This window comes from Gymnoscopelus braueri, assembly GCF_963280865.1.
Source record: "Gymnoscopelus braueri genome assembly, chromosome: 12".
Lineage (NCBI taxonomy): Eukaryota > Metazoa > Chordata > Actinopteri > Myctophiformes > Myctophidae > Gymnoscopelus > Gymnoscopelus braueri.
The window spans coordinates 40220944-40235412 of NC_137614.1; the positions used below are offsets into that span (position 1 = coordinate 40220944).

Genomic DNA, 14469 nt, shown 5'->3' on the forward strand with positions numbered 1-14469 from the left:
CTAAAATGTTATTACAGTCAATGGTGGCTCCAAGACCAGGCAGGGACCCTCAGGGTTCCTTGAGGGACCCTTACAGGTCTGTAACTCTGATAGTGTATCAAATTTGTACACTTTCAGAGTTATGGGGTCCTTGAAATATTTATGTATTTTATAACCAATTAGCTATTATGCACAAGCCATTGACTGCATACCAAAGGGGCCTATTACTCTTTACCTGCCAACTGTGTGGAATTAACAACAAATAGCGCTATGCTGCCATCTAGTGGCTTTACTGCAGAAGGCAACTCAAGCCACTAAAAAGCACACAACTACAGCTATAAGACAATCAATTTGCCTTAATTGATCACAACCATGATAATAATTAAGTGTGCAAAACAAATGATTAGTTAACAGAAATATAAACTATGCAGATTTTGTTCTTTGTAGTAACAATGGCTTTTTATTTTCCAAAACACTGTTGCTTCAAAACGTCAAAGGCACAAATCGCAAACTCATGTAAAGCACATTAGGAATACAACACTGAGGCCACATCTTGCTGAACATAAACAGTACTTCGGGTGGAAGAAAAACCATCAAAAATGTATTAAAATGGTGACATATGCACAAATCCAAAGTGTGGTGAATGAACTTCCCTTTTGTCATAAAAAAGAACAAAGAATGAAAGTGCAGAAACTGACTAATAAGCTTTTCTATTGAGCGATGCATGATGTTTTCTTTTTGCTGAAAATATTGAAACATTGAACATTTTGCTACAAATACAAATAATATACATGTACTGAACGCATGACCTGAGTAAAAACTAATGGAAACCTGTAAGATGATAACTCATGTACAATAAGACCAATCAGGCTGGTAGTTAATGGATGCTATAATCTGATGAGTCACGGCAATGAAATTTGATCCATAATGTTAGACCACTTCAAATGCTTACAGTATGTCTCCAGATCCTAGATGCAAATGGACTCTAAGAATAAGATAACTAAGTTATGGTTAGTTGTATCATCAATTCATTGTATCATCAGATGACAAGACACTTTAACAGATAAAATTACAGTACTTTGTAAAAGGCCTTTATGGAAGTGTATTAATCTATGGAAGTGTTGCTTGTACACATTATAGCTCTGTGAGCCGTTAACTAAAAAAAACTCCCTAATTCATAATGTTATTACAATACAATGGAGGCACACATTTCATTAAGTACCAACACAGTGTTACTGTGAACTGACTAGACTTTTCCATAGGTTAATGCACAAGTTATTTGACGGGACGAAGTTTGGGGGCATTCAGAGGAACAGTGCTGTGCTTTGGATGGCAGTGAGTCAGAATGGTTGAGAGACGGGAGTGCACAAACTCAAGACAAAAATGGGAAAAGTACAGTTACATATAAAATTCATTAGGCACCAACTCATGTAGTAAATTCATTGTTTCTTAAAATCTAAACACAGACAACATATTCCCTCTATCAGCGGACGTGTTGAGTATGACACACAGCCAATGCATTTACTACAGCCCATTAGAACAGAACACACGTGCGCTACGCAACACGACAAGCTGCGTCAAAGTACTGAGCAAAGCTTTACGTTGTCATTATTTACAACTTTCCCTTTTTAACCACTTAAACCCCATAATTAGTTGACCGGAGTCCCCCAGGACTCTATACTAGGGCCGCTCCTGTTTTTGTTCTACAGTAAATATCTTCGCAGAAAATAGCCGATCTACAAGCTCAGAACGCGTGGCAACGCGACACGTTCTGAGCTTGTAGATCGGCTATTTTCTCCGAAACGTTCGTCCCCAGAATAGGGACGCTAGGGTTCAAGTGGTTTTAATGGACCAAACATTTAGTGATCAGTGGTGCACTGAGGTTGGAGGAGAGGTTTATGAGAGCGTCTCTCATCATCATCAGAGTCACGTAGTGTAGAACTGTCTCATCCACATCCCAGCATTCTCTCTGTCTCTCTGACATGAACCGTACGACAAACCTCTCCTCTACTGGGAACCATATCATCGGTTAATTCATCATCTGTTCATTCTACTCTTTTCATCTTCCACTCTACTCTGCCGTTGTCTCCGTTGACTCACGTGTGAACTTCTTTGTTTCATTCTTTGTGTTTTCCTGGTAAGGATACAAGTATCCCTACTTGTTTAAACTCTGTCATCTGTAAAGAAACAAAACAAATATTGTTACATATTTTGCAAGGGCAGGTGCTGCAAAATATGCAATTATAGTACAAGAGCTATCTTCAATACTGTACGTATTTCGTAGGTCAAAGATATAGTGGACAAAAACACATAAGGAGCTTAAATTCGTTCTGGAAACTCGACCAGGTTTAAAAGATGTTAAAGAACTTTGGTAGAATCTTGGATCATAGTTACCTGCCATGAAATAAATCTAAATATTGTCAGTCATCTATATTTATTGGCTCTGTGCTCTGCGATCGAGAGACCAGACAAATTGTTTAACATATTGGCAGACGCTGCTTTGTTGTTCTTTCACCCTAAAATGTTTAATGGAATTGCTACTTCAATCTCAAAGAAGCAACAGATAGATGATTATACAACAATAGAATAATATTTGCTTAATATCGCTTTAACTAAGCTGTTCGGACCACTCAATAGCAGGCTTTAAAACTCAATCACTGTTCATAGCCCCAACGTCAATACCTTTTTGATTGATTGATTATATTATATAATTTATTAGTCAGAAATGTAAACAGCACGAGGTACAGTCAGACATTTGGGCTAAAAGGATGAAGGTCCTGGGGACTTGTTACCATTGTGGTGTATTTTGATAATCGTCTTTTAATTCCCTGTATTTGATTGGTTTTTAGATCATAGTTTCTGTTTAGAAAAGCCTCCTGTGGACAGATGTTGAAACTTTGCACGCGCTAGAACACTCAAGCAATGCGTCTGGTCTGTCCAATGTGATTGTGATGTCTGTGTCGAATAAAATGAACATAAACATACTGACTCAACCCTAGTTATGAGAATATTATTGCCTCAGCCACCTCCTCACAGCTCCACCTGCTAGAGAGAGCTGATGTGTGATTATATTACTTCCGTTCCGACCAAAGTCTGTTCACATGCAGACAAAGAGCCATAAAAGCAGACCTATTAGTCCACTGACACCGGGCAATCGACTGAAAATATGTCACAACCGACATTTAGAACCAGAGAGTCAGAGAGAGAGAAGGGTGAGGCTGGCCAGGGCACTGTGTCAGGCATCCAGAACTAGTGGCAAGCAAACTAACACTGTGGGAGCCAACCCAGGGCAAAGCCAGGAAAGGCAAGAAGCGCACCACCTACGTAGATGCACTGCGGCGTGACGGTTTAGCTAACAACACTGTAGAGCAGTGGTTCTCAACCAGTGGTCCGGGGACCACCAGTGGTCCTTAAAGGGGTTCCAGGTGGTCCCCAGCTAAATGATAGAGAGTTGGTAACCAAATGGACCCTTATAGATCTTTAACTCTTGAAAGTGTAAAATGAAACCAAATGGACCCTTAAGGGTCTATTTGGTTTCATTTTACGCTCTCAAGAGTAAAATTACTGTTAAACATCTGCATTACTCAATTAAATAATTGTTATTTTGATCAACGTTTGCCTGTTATCTCTCCTATGGTACCAACATCAATACAGCATGGAATTGTGAACAAAATACTTTGGGTCTGAGAGGCTAAATCTCATCAAATGGTGGTCAGTGGCTCAAATGCCAAATAAATAATGGACCTTGGTATGAAAAGGGTTGAAAACCACTGCTGTAGAGCTGAAGACCCCGATGCTAGATAGGAGAGTGTGGAGGGCAGCGATCCATAGGAGTCCAGAGTTGGTGTTGGCTAGAGCGCACTCTCCCATCGCATCGCATTGCAGAAACTTATTTTAAATAATCGACTAAATCGTTTAGTTGAATGAACCTGTATTATACTCTATTGCACAATGGTGGTGTACAACAATAGAGAATATGCATCTGCTATTTGTACAATTGTACATTAATCGTAATCGAGGCAAAAGTTTGAAATAATTGTGATATGGATTTGAAGTAACATCGCCCAGCCCTAACTGAAACCAATAACCATCTATAATGCATCTATTGCACGAATATGCGGAGATGTTCTCACCAGTGGAAGCAGCGGTGTGCTGCCTGGTGGCCTTTACCTCCAGGAAGATGGTGTACGTGTCATAGGCGAACAGGACACCAGCGATCAGACCAAACACCTGAAGGACCACAAGGTCAAACACGTCAGAACAGTTCTACTCTAAAATGATTGTACATAGTGAGTTAAAACCCATTAAGACCTGGAACGCATCTGTGACATTTTTTGATTTCAGCATTATTTTACACTTTGGCTGATCAAAAATAGCAGATATACAAGCTCATAGCGCGGCACCGAGTGCCGCGCTACGAGCTTGGAGATCTGCTATTTTTGAAAAATTGTGAAAACGTGTGCAAATCTTTGAATATACATTCTTTTAATGCGAACATTTTTAACTCAAATCTTTGCTTCTGGGGGTCCCTGGAACAAAATATTTTGAGATGGGGGTCGGCGGCCAAATTCATGTAATTTTGGGGGTCCTTGACATGAAAAAGTTTGAGAACCACTGATATAGAAACATACGTTTTTCAAAATACTGTTGGGATTTAGAAGACATTTGTAGAATCGGCTTCAGGTCTTAATGGGTTAATCACTTTCAACCTCGTGTCCCTACTTTGTGGGTGTCATTAGGCGAAAGGTTTAAAAACATTGTCTTCCTCTGAGGTTTAATGTGAAAAATAGCCTGTCTACAAGCCTGCAGATCTGCTATTTTTTGCTATCTTTCAAAATGTTGAAATAGGGACACCACTAGGGTGAGAGTGGTTAATGAAGAAGGAACAGTGACATGAATCATGATCATGATGACAGCGCAGTGTCTCTCAGTGCTGGAAGGGGTGTGTCTTACAGTATGTTATACATTAACTCATAGTTATTGTGTAAACCTCAGTGATTGTGTAAAACAGCGGTTCCACAACATTTTCTGCATCAGGGGCCGGGCCCACTTGAAAATCTCGAAAGCGTTTGCAGCCCACCGCTCGGCCAGCCATTCTGCTGCCCGGGTTAAATGGTCAGATGGGCGGGTCACGTGCACGTAGTGTAGTGTTACTATTTATTGGTATCACAATGAAAACTCTTTTTTTTTCAGGTTTTAAAAATGCTGTGTCCTTACGGCCCACACGTTGGGAAACGCTGTCTCACAGTATGTAATACATAACTCATGGTCGTTGTGTAAACCTCAGTGATTGCGTAAAAGAAAATGAATAGTTAGCAGAAAGTTTCTGTCAAGAACTGGTATTAACTGACAGATGGAAACCTTATGTATTTCTGGGATTTTCTCAGTCAAACTGAATTCAAACAGATGTTGTAACTGACCCCGCCTGCGATGCGGGCGCCATCCCCTGATCCACCAATCACACAGATGAGAGAGGTGATGAGGTACAGCACACAGCCAATGGCAGCACGGATGAGATCCTGTCAGGAGAAGAAAACAAAAGTAATGACAAACGCTTGTGTCAACTCCATTGTGTGTGTGTGTGTGTGTGTGTGTGTGTGTGTGTGTGTGTGTGTGTGTGTGTGTGTGTGTGTGTGTGTGTGTGTGTGTGTGTGTGTGTGTGTGTGTGTGTGTGTGTGTGTGTGTGTGTGTGGGGGGGGGGCATGCATTGGTGCACAAACAGCACTTTCAGGCCTACTGAAGGCAAGGTTATGCTTAGTTGCACTTCCTTTTTGACAACAATGTGGTGTTTTAGAAAATAAACTTAAGGCAGTTTCCCGATCTGATAGTAAAGAAACAGGAAACTGAGGTCAGAGAGAGAGAGAGAGAGAGGGCAGATGTGCTGGAATTGAACTGTGCATGTCACACCAGCTCGTCATCCAACGGTGCGGCCAAAACAAATGAGTTCTTTCTAACATGAAAACGTTTAAATGTGTGTGTGTCTTTCAGGGTCATGAAGGGTCGTGCAATGAAGCGTAGATTAGCCTCAACCGTGTGATTGCTGTGGCTTCAACTATCGATTATTTTCTTAGCGATTACTCTGAAAATAGCTCAAATAGCCAAGATCTGCTGTTTTTGCTATTTTAACATATCAAAAGGAAAAAGTAACTTCAAATTTGTTCCCCCCAAATTCAAATATTGTTATTAAAAGTATTGATTACTTTCATAATTGATTATATTGATTAGTTCGATTAAATGCTGCTTAATCTTCATACTCACACTCCACATCCAGTTGACCACCACAAACGTCTTGTCCAACTCCATCAGGAAGACTCCAAAAAAGATCATGGCAAAGATCATCTCGCAGATGGCCACGGCGGTGTAGCCTCCTGAATGAGAGGCCCCATAGCAGATGAGAATGATGAGACTCAGGAGCTAAGAGAAGAGAAGGGAAGGGAAGAGAAGAGAAGAGAAGAGAAGAGAAGAGAAGAGAAGAGAAGAGAAGAGAAGAGAAGAGAAGAGAAGAGAAGAGAAGAGAAGAGAAGAGAAGAGAAGAGAAGAGAAGAGAAGAGAAGAGAAGAGAAGAGAAGAGGGGAGACATGAGGTCATTACATTTTGACCTTGAGATGTTATTATTCCTAGTGAGTCTTGAGGGAACAGAGGAATCCATGCTTCATATCCCAGAATCCTTTGGGAGCCTCTAGAGCAGTGGTTCTCTAAGTGGGGTCCAGGGACCCTTGCGGTTCCTTGAGGGGGTTTCAAATGGACCGTTACAGGTCTGTAACTCTGAGAGTGTACAAGGGGGGTCCGTGAAGAAGACCAGGGCTCTTGTCACGTGCTGGTCTGTGGTGAGAACCTGAACGCGGGACAGCCAGGCAAGGTAGCGTACAAACCCCATTATTGGGGGTTTTAATACAGGAGACAGGTGAACAAAAACAAGAACATCTCGGACAAACTAAAACACGTGACACAATTCTCAACCAGGACTAACTGGCGAACAAAGACTGATATACACATGAGGGGTTATCAGATACAGCTGGGGCAAACACAAACATAGAACCAAGAAAACTAGACCAGGGAGCAACATACGTAGAAATACAAGACCTAGACGCTACAATCAATGAGAGAAAAGTCTGAGACTGTGACAGCTCAAGAGCAAACTACTCTAACAATGATTGTCTACATTTCGTCACTCTATCATACTGTACATCGCAGGTCAGGTTAATTAAAACATCTGTAACGTGTAGGTCCCATGCAGATGTTTACATATGCAAATGAAGGTCTGGCAGGCAGCAGAAAATGAACCCTGACTTGACTTCCTGTACTGCAGAGCCCAGTGATTGACCCAGTGTTCACCTCATTACTATTCATTTTGTTGAAGCCTCCACACACCGGCCCCACGCCAAACATTGTTTGGTTTACTCTGGCCAGCGACCAATTCAACATCTCGTCTCACAACAGCTCAATGTCTTCTATTTACTTATTGTTTGTATTGTATTCTCTTGGCGGCTGCACTTCCTGAAATCTGCTTATTGAATATTTAGATAGATGCTGGCCTGCTACTGTAGGTATGTTGTTTAGAAATGCTAGATGCTACTCTCAAGAGCATCTGTTCAGCATCAGGTCCTTGAGGGGGTTCCAAACTAGTTAATAGCCTATTATAACATCAAAATCTGTGTAACTACTTCAAATTTCATATTTCAGCTATTCCAAAGTAGACAATCTAAATTCTAAAGCTCACAACGCACCACAATCCGACACGAGCTTGTAGATATGCTATCTTGAAAAATGGTTTTCCAACATTCCACATTTTTAACAGCACAAATCTTCTCTTTTGGGAGTCCCTGGCACAAAACCACTGTCCTAAATGCCTGAATTGTTACTGCCATTGTAAGGCCATAGGAACATTTTCAGCACAAAATTTACACATGTAAAATCACAATAGCTCCAGCCAAGCAGGGATGGAATGGAATTACAGTTCAGTCCATCAGCTGAACCCCCAACACATGATGCTTTCATCTTAGATTTACTGTGTTTTTTCCATCAAGACCACATTTTTTCCATAAGAGGGAAAGAGTAAGCGGGCATTCTCCTCGGTTCATTCCGCCAGAAAGCTGGCAGTGTGTAGGAATCATAAACTTAAACGGCCCACGGCCAAAGACCAGAATCAGCCTGACTGCATGACTTCAATCCTTCTATTGTTGCTGCAGTCAAGCTCTGTGGGTAGAAGAACTCCAAATAGTGTGTAGTACACACAAAATAGTGTGGGGTACACACAGAATAGTGTGTGGTACACACAGCTGTAACTAGAGAATGCTGTCACTCAGCCCCTCTGAACACAACCTCCATACAATTACTGTTACAACCAAGGATATGACATTTATGAGCAGCAATAATGTTTTTGTTAAAGTGAACAAACAAAACCGTTATAAATGTGCACGGGTATCACACTATAAAATACTTTACTATGGCCATATGTCTTTCTAATTTGTTTAATGTATTCATAAATAAATAAATACATATAACACCTGAATTTCCCCTCAGGGATCAACAAAGATCTATTTATTTAAATAACAGTTTGAACACCCTTTACAAAACACTATTGGTATAACTATAAAATGTATTACTATTCAACCAAAAGTGGAACATTAACCCATTCAGCTGATTCAACTGCTTTTTTGCAAACTGTTGCTTTCTCGTCCTTGTGGAACATGAAATAAGGTTTACAGGTAATGCATTACATCCTGCAGACAATATCAGACTCTGATTGTGATACAAATCTAAAAATACAGGGCTCACACATTGTGATGTATTCATTATTAGATGTCGGACATGTTTGCTTTAACAAGGGAAGGTGTGAACTGTGAAGCCTGATTTATGCTTCGTCGTACGACAATGTATAAATTAAAGCACGAGTCACACACACACACTGCTGTCTATTCTACATGAAGCATGCGTGAGGTAACAGCCGCCCCCTCCCCAACTATCTGTTTCTCCCCTTTACCCCCCCCCCCACGCCATGTCACAAACCACCTCACACACACATGCGCACACGCACACATGCATCAGTGTTTGGTGAGTGTTCCAGAGACTGGCACAGGCTGCCTCTGTGCGGAGAGGTGGGCGGGGGGCGGGGGGTCTCGGGCCAGGAGCCTACACAAAAGAGGCTCTATTCTGGCTTCAGTCTTCTGCTTGTGTGAGGGCAGCGGTTCACACAGAGAAACACACACACATTGCTATACACAACGGTCCTTCACAACAAGAAAAGGAGCGAGGACGTTCAACACGTTTATGTCACAACACAGCCACAGCGACGGATCTGTATCGGCCAGTTCAGCATCTATTCACACAAGTATATAATCAGTTTCTCTCTTAACCCGACTACTAGGGGGAAATAGTGAATGGCCAGCTAATTATAGACAAATATGAGAGCAGAGAGCCAGTCAGTGGTACAGAGAAAGACCAAATACCGAATGGAACTAGGGGAAGTCCCGTTTTCTTTTTTTTTAAGTCTTGGGCTGGGCCTCCTACATCAGCCATATAGTCTCAACATTTTCCATATTACTCATACATAGCCTTACCGCTTTTCCCACTGTAACACATAAATGAGTAAAAGGAAATATTGGCTTCCATACCCACAACTATGGGACCACTTAGGATTATTTTAGGAAGAGCAATTTAACAGGACTTCAGTTCACTGTGTATGACTCACCCAGGTTTATCATCACTTTTGGCCGTTACTGTATAACAAAGGAGGATTTGCATTACCTGGGTGTGACAGTCAGTGACATAGGGCGCTATACCGGTGAAAACACGGACAAGACGCTTCATGCCTCTCTCAGGTCATTACAAGGAGGATCAAAAAGAAAGGAGGAAAAGAAAGCTCATGCCTGATTTGCTAAACATATGGAAACTTTACAGTGTAAACATGCTGATGGTATAAACAGTAGCCTCCAGCTCTCTGCTGCTCGGTTTGTGTTCAGTGTGCTTTGATGAAGGTTCTAACAAAAGAGGTGACTACGTATGTCCTTGAAATATCCCCTTGAACCCCAGCATGCCTATTCTGGGGGGAACATTTGCCGAAGACAGCCGATCTACGAGCTCACAGCACGTCGCATTGCAACGCATTGTGAGCTTGTAGATCGGCTATTTTTGGCACAGAGATTTGGTGTAGACGGGGAAAAGTGGTCCAAGTACAGTTGCAACTCAGGTCCATTTTACTAAAAATAGAGGGTTTAAGTGGTTGAAATCTGATCATAACACCAAGAGAAACCATATAAGGAACAAAAAGGAACAAAACATTGTCAAACGAGAAAACAACATGACTACTAGATTAGCCATAACAGGGAGAGATTAGGTTTCCCTTTTCCTGTTACACGCACGCACACACACACACACACACACACACACACACACACACACACACACACACACACACACACACACACACACACACACACACACACACACACACACACACACACACACACACACACACACACACACACACACACACACACACACACACACACACACACACTCCTCTTCCTGCAATTAGCAAGTTATTTGAGACATCCAGCACCAGAGATGACTTTCTCATTCATAGCTTTCACCCAGACCCCACAGAGAGCCACATGTGAAAGTGCTTTCTCTGTCCAAGAATGCAGAGACGCCACAGAGGCAGCAAAGTGTGAAAGTGTTCTGTCCAAGAATGCCGAGACCTAGATGTGTGCTGACTGAGACATCCATGCATTCTTTGTCTCAGGGACGGAACCGCACATGTTGTCTGGAACTCCCATCACCTCTGAAAAAACAACAACTGTTAATGTGGGTGGACCCCCGAAGCAGCTGACTCAACACACTGTCACAAGTTCTCAACAATAGAGCCTTCACATCAGTGACCGAGGCAAAGCGCTTTTCTTATTCTTAGAAACGAGAGCTTTATCAGGACTTTGATAACACTGTGGTGCAAAGAGATATTCAGTGCTAACCAGTGCAGTAACATGTTGCTACAACTTGTGTGCTCCTGTACTACAGTGCAACTTTTACTTTGGAACTTCAGTTGGGAACATGAGGTCAGAATGACTGCTGTATTTAGACAACACAGTGATGTGAAATGCAAACAAGGAGAACCACGTCAAAGCCATGGTCAGAGAAAAGATAAATAGAGCTCTGCATGCAGGAAGTAGACACAGGCCTTACAAGGAAGTGGAACCTACTTCAACTTCAAAGCTACTTAAAACCAGACTTTAAACCTCACATTGAGTGGGATTGAAGTGACTGATGATACTACTTCTACTACTACTACTACTACTTCTAACAATAATAATAATAATAATGAATTACATTCTGTATATATATAGCACTTTATCTTGATAGCCAAGGCACTTCACAGTGCACTGGGGAGACTCATCTTAACCACCATCAGTGAAGGTTGAGATGGTGTTTACTGCTTACACAGTGATGTAGAACAGCAGATTGTAGTTACACATTGATGTACTGTAACAGATTGCGGTTACACATTAATGTAACACACATAAGTCTCCCCACACATCAATGGTGTGACGTCACTACTGCTGAGACTAGCTGAGATATTCATATTAACAACAACCAGCACTGCCAACTATAATGTGGAAAAGGGCTTTATTTTATGGCATAAAATAAAGTGAATTGACAGTGGTTCCAGGGACCCCCAGGGTTCCTTGTGGAGGTTCCAATAGAGCCTTACAGGTTTGTAACTCTGGGTGTTATGTTATGGTGCTCCTTGAAATCAAAAAGTTTGAGAGCCTCTGGCATAGCCATAGGCTATGTTTTGCTGCAAACAATGCATTTTCTTTTTCCTGGTATTTGTTAGGCTACAGGCTATCCTCCAACTAATCCTGTGTTTACTGCTAATATTTAGCCTAAGACAAAGATTAATAAAGCTTAAGTAGAAAAGGAGACAGCTGCCAGTAGGTCAGATACATGCTCTCCCTGCAAGTGAAACCATGTGACCTTTCATCTGCCATTTTTAACAGCCGGCATCTGGCACTTTGGTGCCAAATGAGAAAACAGTCGAGTACAAGTGACAGGTGGAAGCCCTTAGCCCCCCTGTGCTGACCCCAACCCTAAAATCATACACGTGGCCCTCATTCCATGGCCCGGTTCAGAACGTAATGGAAAAGAACAATTTTTTATTCGATTACCTTATTGGTCCCACTGGGGGAATTCTGTTTTCAGCTTCATGGCTGCTATAAGATGGTCATGATGAGCGCTCGATGGGAGCAGTATAGGGGTTAAATGAGTAGTTCACCCAAAAAGGTACTTATTTTCTATCAATTACACACCCCATGAAGCATTGAATTCATGGGTATTTTGAAGTTTTTATCGCATTCCTAAGACAATTATTTGATGACTGGTGGAAATATGCTAATGTCTGACGGTCATCACATTTTTGGCTTAGGAATGTGACAAAAACTAAAATAATTCCATGAATTCAATGCTTCATGGGGTGTGTAATTGATAGAAAATATGTCATTTTCTGGGTGGACTACTCCTTTAAGTGTCTTGCTCAGGGACAGTTCGGCTGGGAGGTGAGCCAGTGACCTTCTGATCTTACCAGACAGCCACGTCTCTACGCACTAAGCTACAGCCCCAAACACAGCAATATAAACAGTTTCTAGCAGTATAGACTTTGTATCCACATATTAAAACATACATGTTCCTGTTGCAGTGTTTACTTTGTGAATATCAGTAGCACAGGTTCGGGGTCCGGGGACCCCTCCTTGAGGAGGTTCCAGGGGGTCCCCAGCAAAATGAGGAACAGTTTAAACCTTTAAGCCCTATTTTATTATTGTAGATCGCTGTTCAAAAATAGCCTTTGTCTCGATTTGTCCAGATGTCATTGTCAAGATAGCAGATCTACAAGCTCAACAAGTTGTGAGCTTGTAGATCTGCTATCTTGACATCTTGACAAATCGAGACAAATCTTCTCTTATGGGGGTCCCTGGCACAAAATATTTTCAGATGAGAAATTTGAGAACCACTGGAGTGGACTATAGAATATAGACTAGCCTACTAGACAAGAAGACTATACTATAGACTTGTCTTAGCCTTCTTGGATCAAGACTAACATTTTTATCAAGTCTGACCTTTGCTTTCGTATCATAGATGCGAAAGCAAAAGTCAGACTCGATAAAACACATTTATGATCTTGTCTATACCAGTATAATAATATGAATAGGCTACTAGCCTACTAGACTAGATTTCTATTCCATTCTACTTTAAGATAATATACTATAATACAATACAATATAGCTACTTAATGCGTATAGTATTACATAACAGAATAGAATAGAACAGAACAGCATGTATAATACACGATAATTGGCCATTTATTACACAAATTGCAAAGGGACAAGAAACAAAGCAGCTTTTAGTCAGCTAATCATTAGCTGATGAAGAGAGAATGTAAACCTGGTGCATTAGCTGCTAATGTACCAGGTTTAAATTCTCTCTCCATACATGATTCAGTGTCCATCACAGTCAACAGATCCATGGCCCCTAATAAAGGCTACAGTAACCTAGATTGAACCCACTTCACTGTACTGACCAGGGCTGTCTAATGCAACACTGGAACACTGTCTGTCTGTCAGTGGCGGAAAGTAACTAAGTACTTGTACTCAAGTACTGTACTTGAACATAATTTTGAGGTATTTTTTACTTTACTGGAGTATTCACAATTTGCAATACTTTTACTTTGGCGATGCGACACGAGCTTGCAGATCTGCTATTTTCAAAAGATTTTTTTTATACATTTGAAATGGGACATTCTGCATAATGAGTACTTTAACGTTTGGTACTTTAAGTACATTTTGATGCCAATAATGTACTTTTACTCAAGTCAATTTTGAATACAGGACTTTTACTTCTAACAGAGTTGCTATTGATACTTTTACTTAAGTACAAAATGTGAGTAGGCTACATTTTCCACCATTGCTGTCTGTCTGTCTGCAACACATCCATCATTGTTACTAGGCTATTCACAGTGAGAGTTTTAAACCTCATAGTATGCATGTGGATGATTGATTGCACAGCTGCGCCTCGATGTTGTAGGTTGTACTATTGAATGTGCAAATGCAAGAAGTGCGTATAAAGTTTATACACTTACTATTTCTGCAGCCAGAATAAAGCCCTTTTGAGTCCTCACGTAGAGTTTCAGCTTCTCCAAGACGCTGCCGCCGACGCTGGCCGTCGTATCAGCCATGATGAACCGTTACAAATGGAGTTATTCCAAACGTATTTTATATTCTATACAATTATATGTGGGAGAAAAAAAAGGCGCGCGTTACATAAACCACCCGATTTGCCTTCTTGAGCAGAAATAACCGAAGAAGTAGTAGTGAATGTAAAAGTAAAGTTTCTCTGGGGAACAGATTGGATCTTGTCAGCTCGGTTGCAGATCGGTAATAGTTCACTCTGTCCCTGTGACTGTCTGCTCTCTCCTGGCTGCCTCTATAGAAACTAATGTGT

General features: G+C 41.3%; 1 protein-coding gene across 1 annotated transcript; it reads right to left on the reverse strand.

The window, feature by feature from the left end:
• Positions 1-411: 411 nt before the first annotated feature.
• Positions 412-14469, reverse strand: plp2b (proteolipid protein 2b). Its single transcript, XM_080445017.1, has 5 exons — positions 14108-14469; positions 6238-6393; positions 5400-5498; positions 4113-4209; positions 412-2156 (listed from the first exon to the last, which is right to left on the reverse strand). Exons 1-5 carry the CDS (start codon positions 14201-14203, stop codon positions 2143-2145), a joined length of 462 nt encoding a protein of 153 aa, XP_080301143.1. The 5' UTR covers positions 14204-14469; the 3' UTR covers positions 412-2142.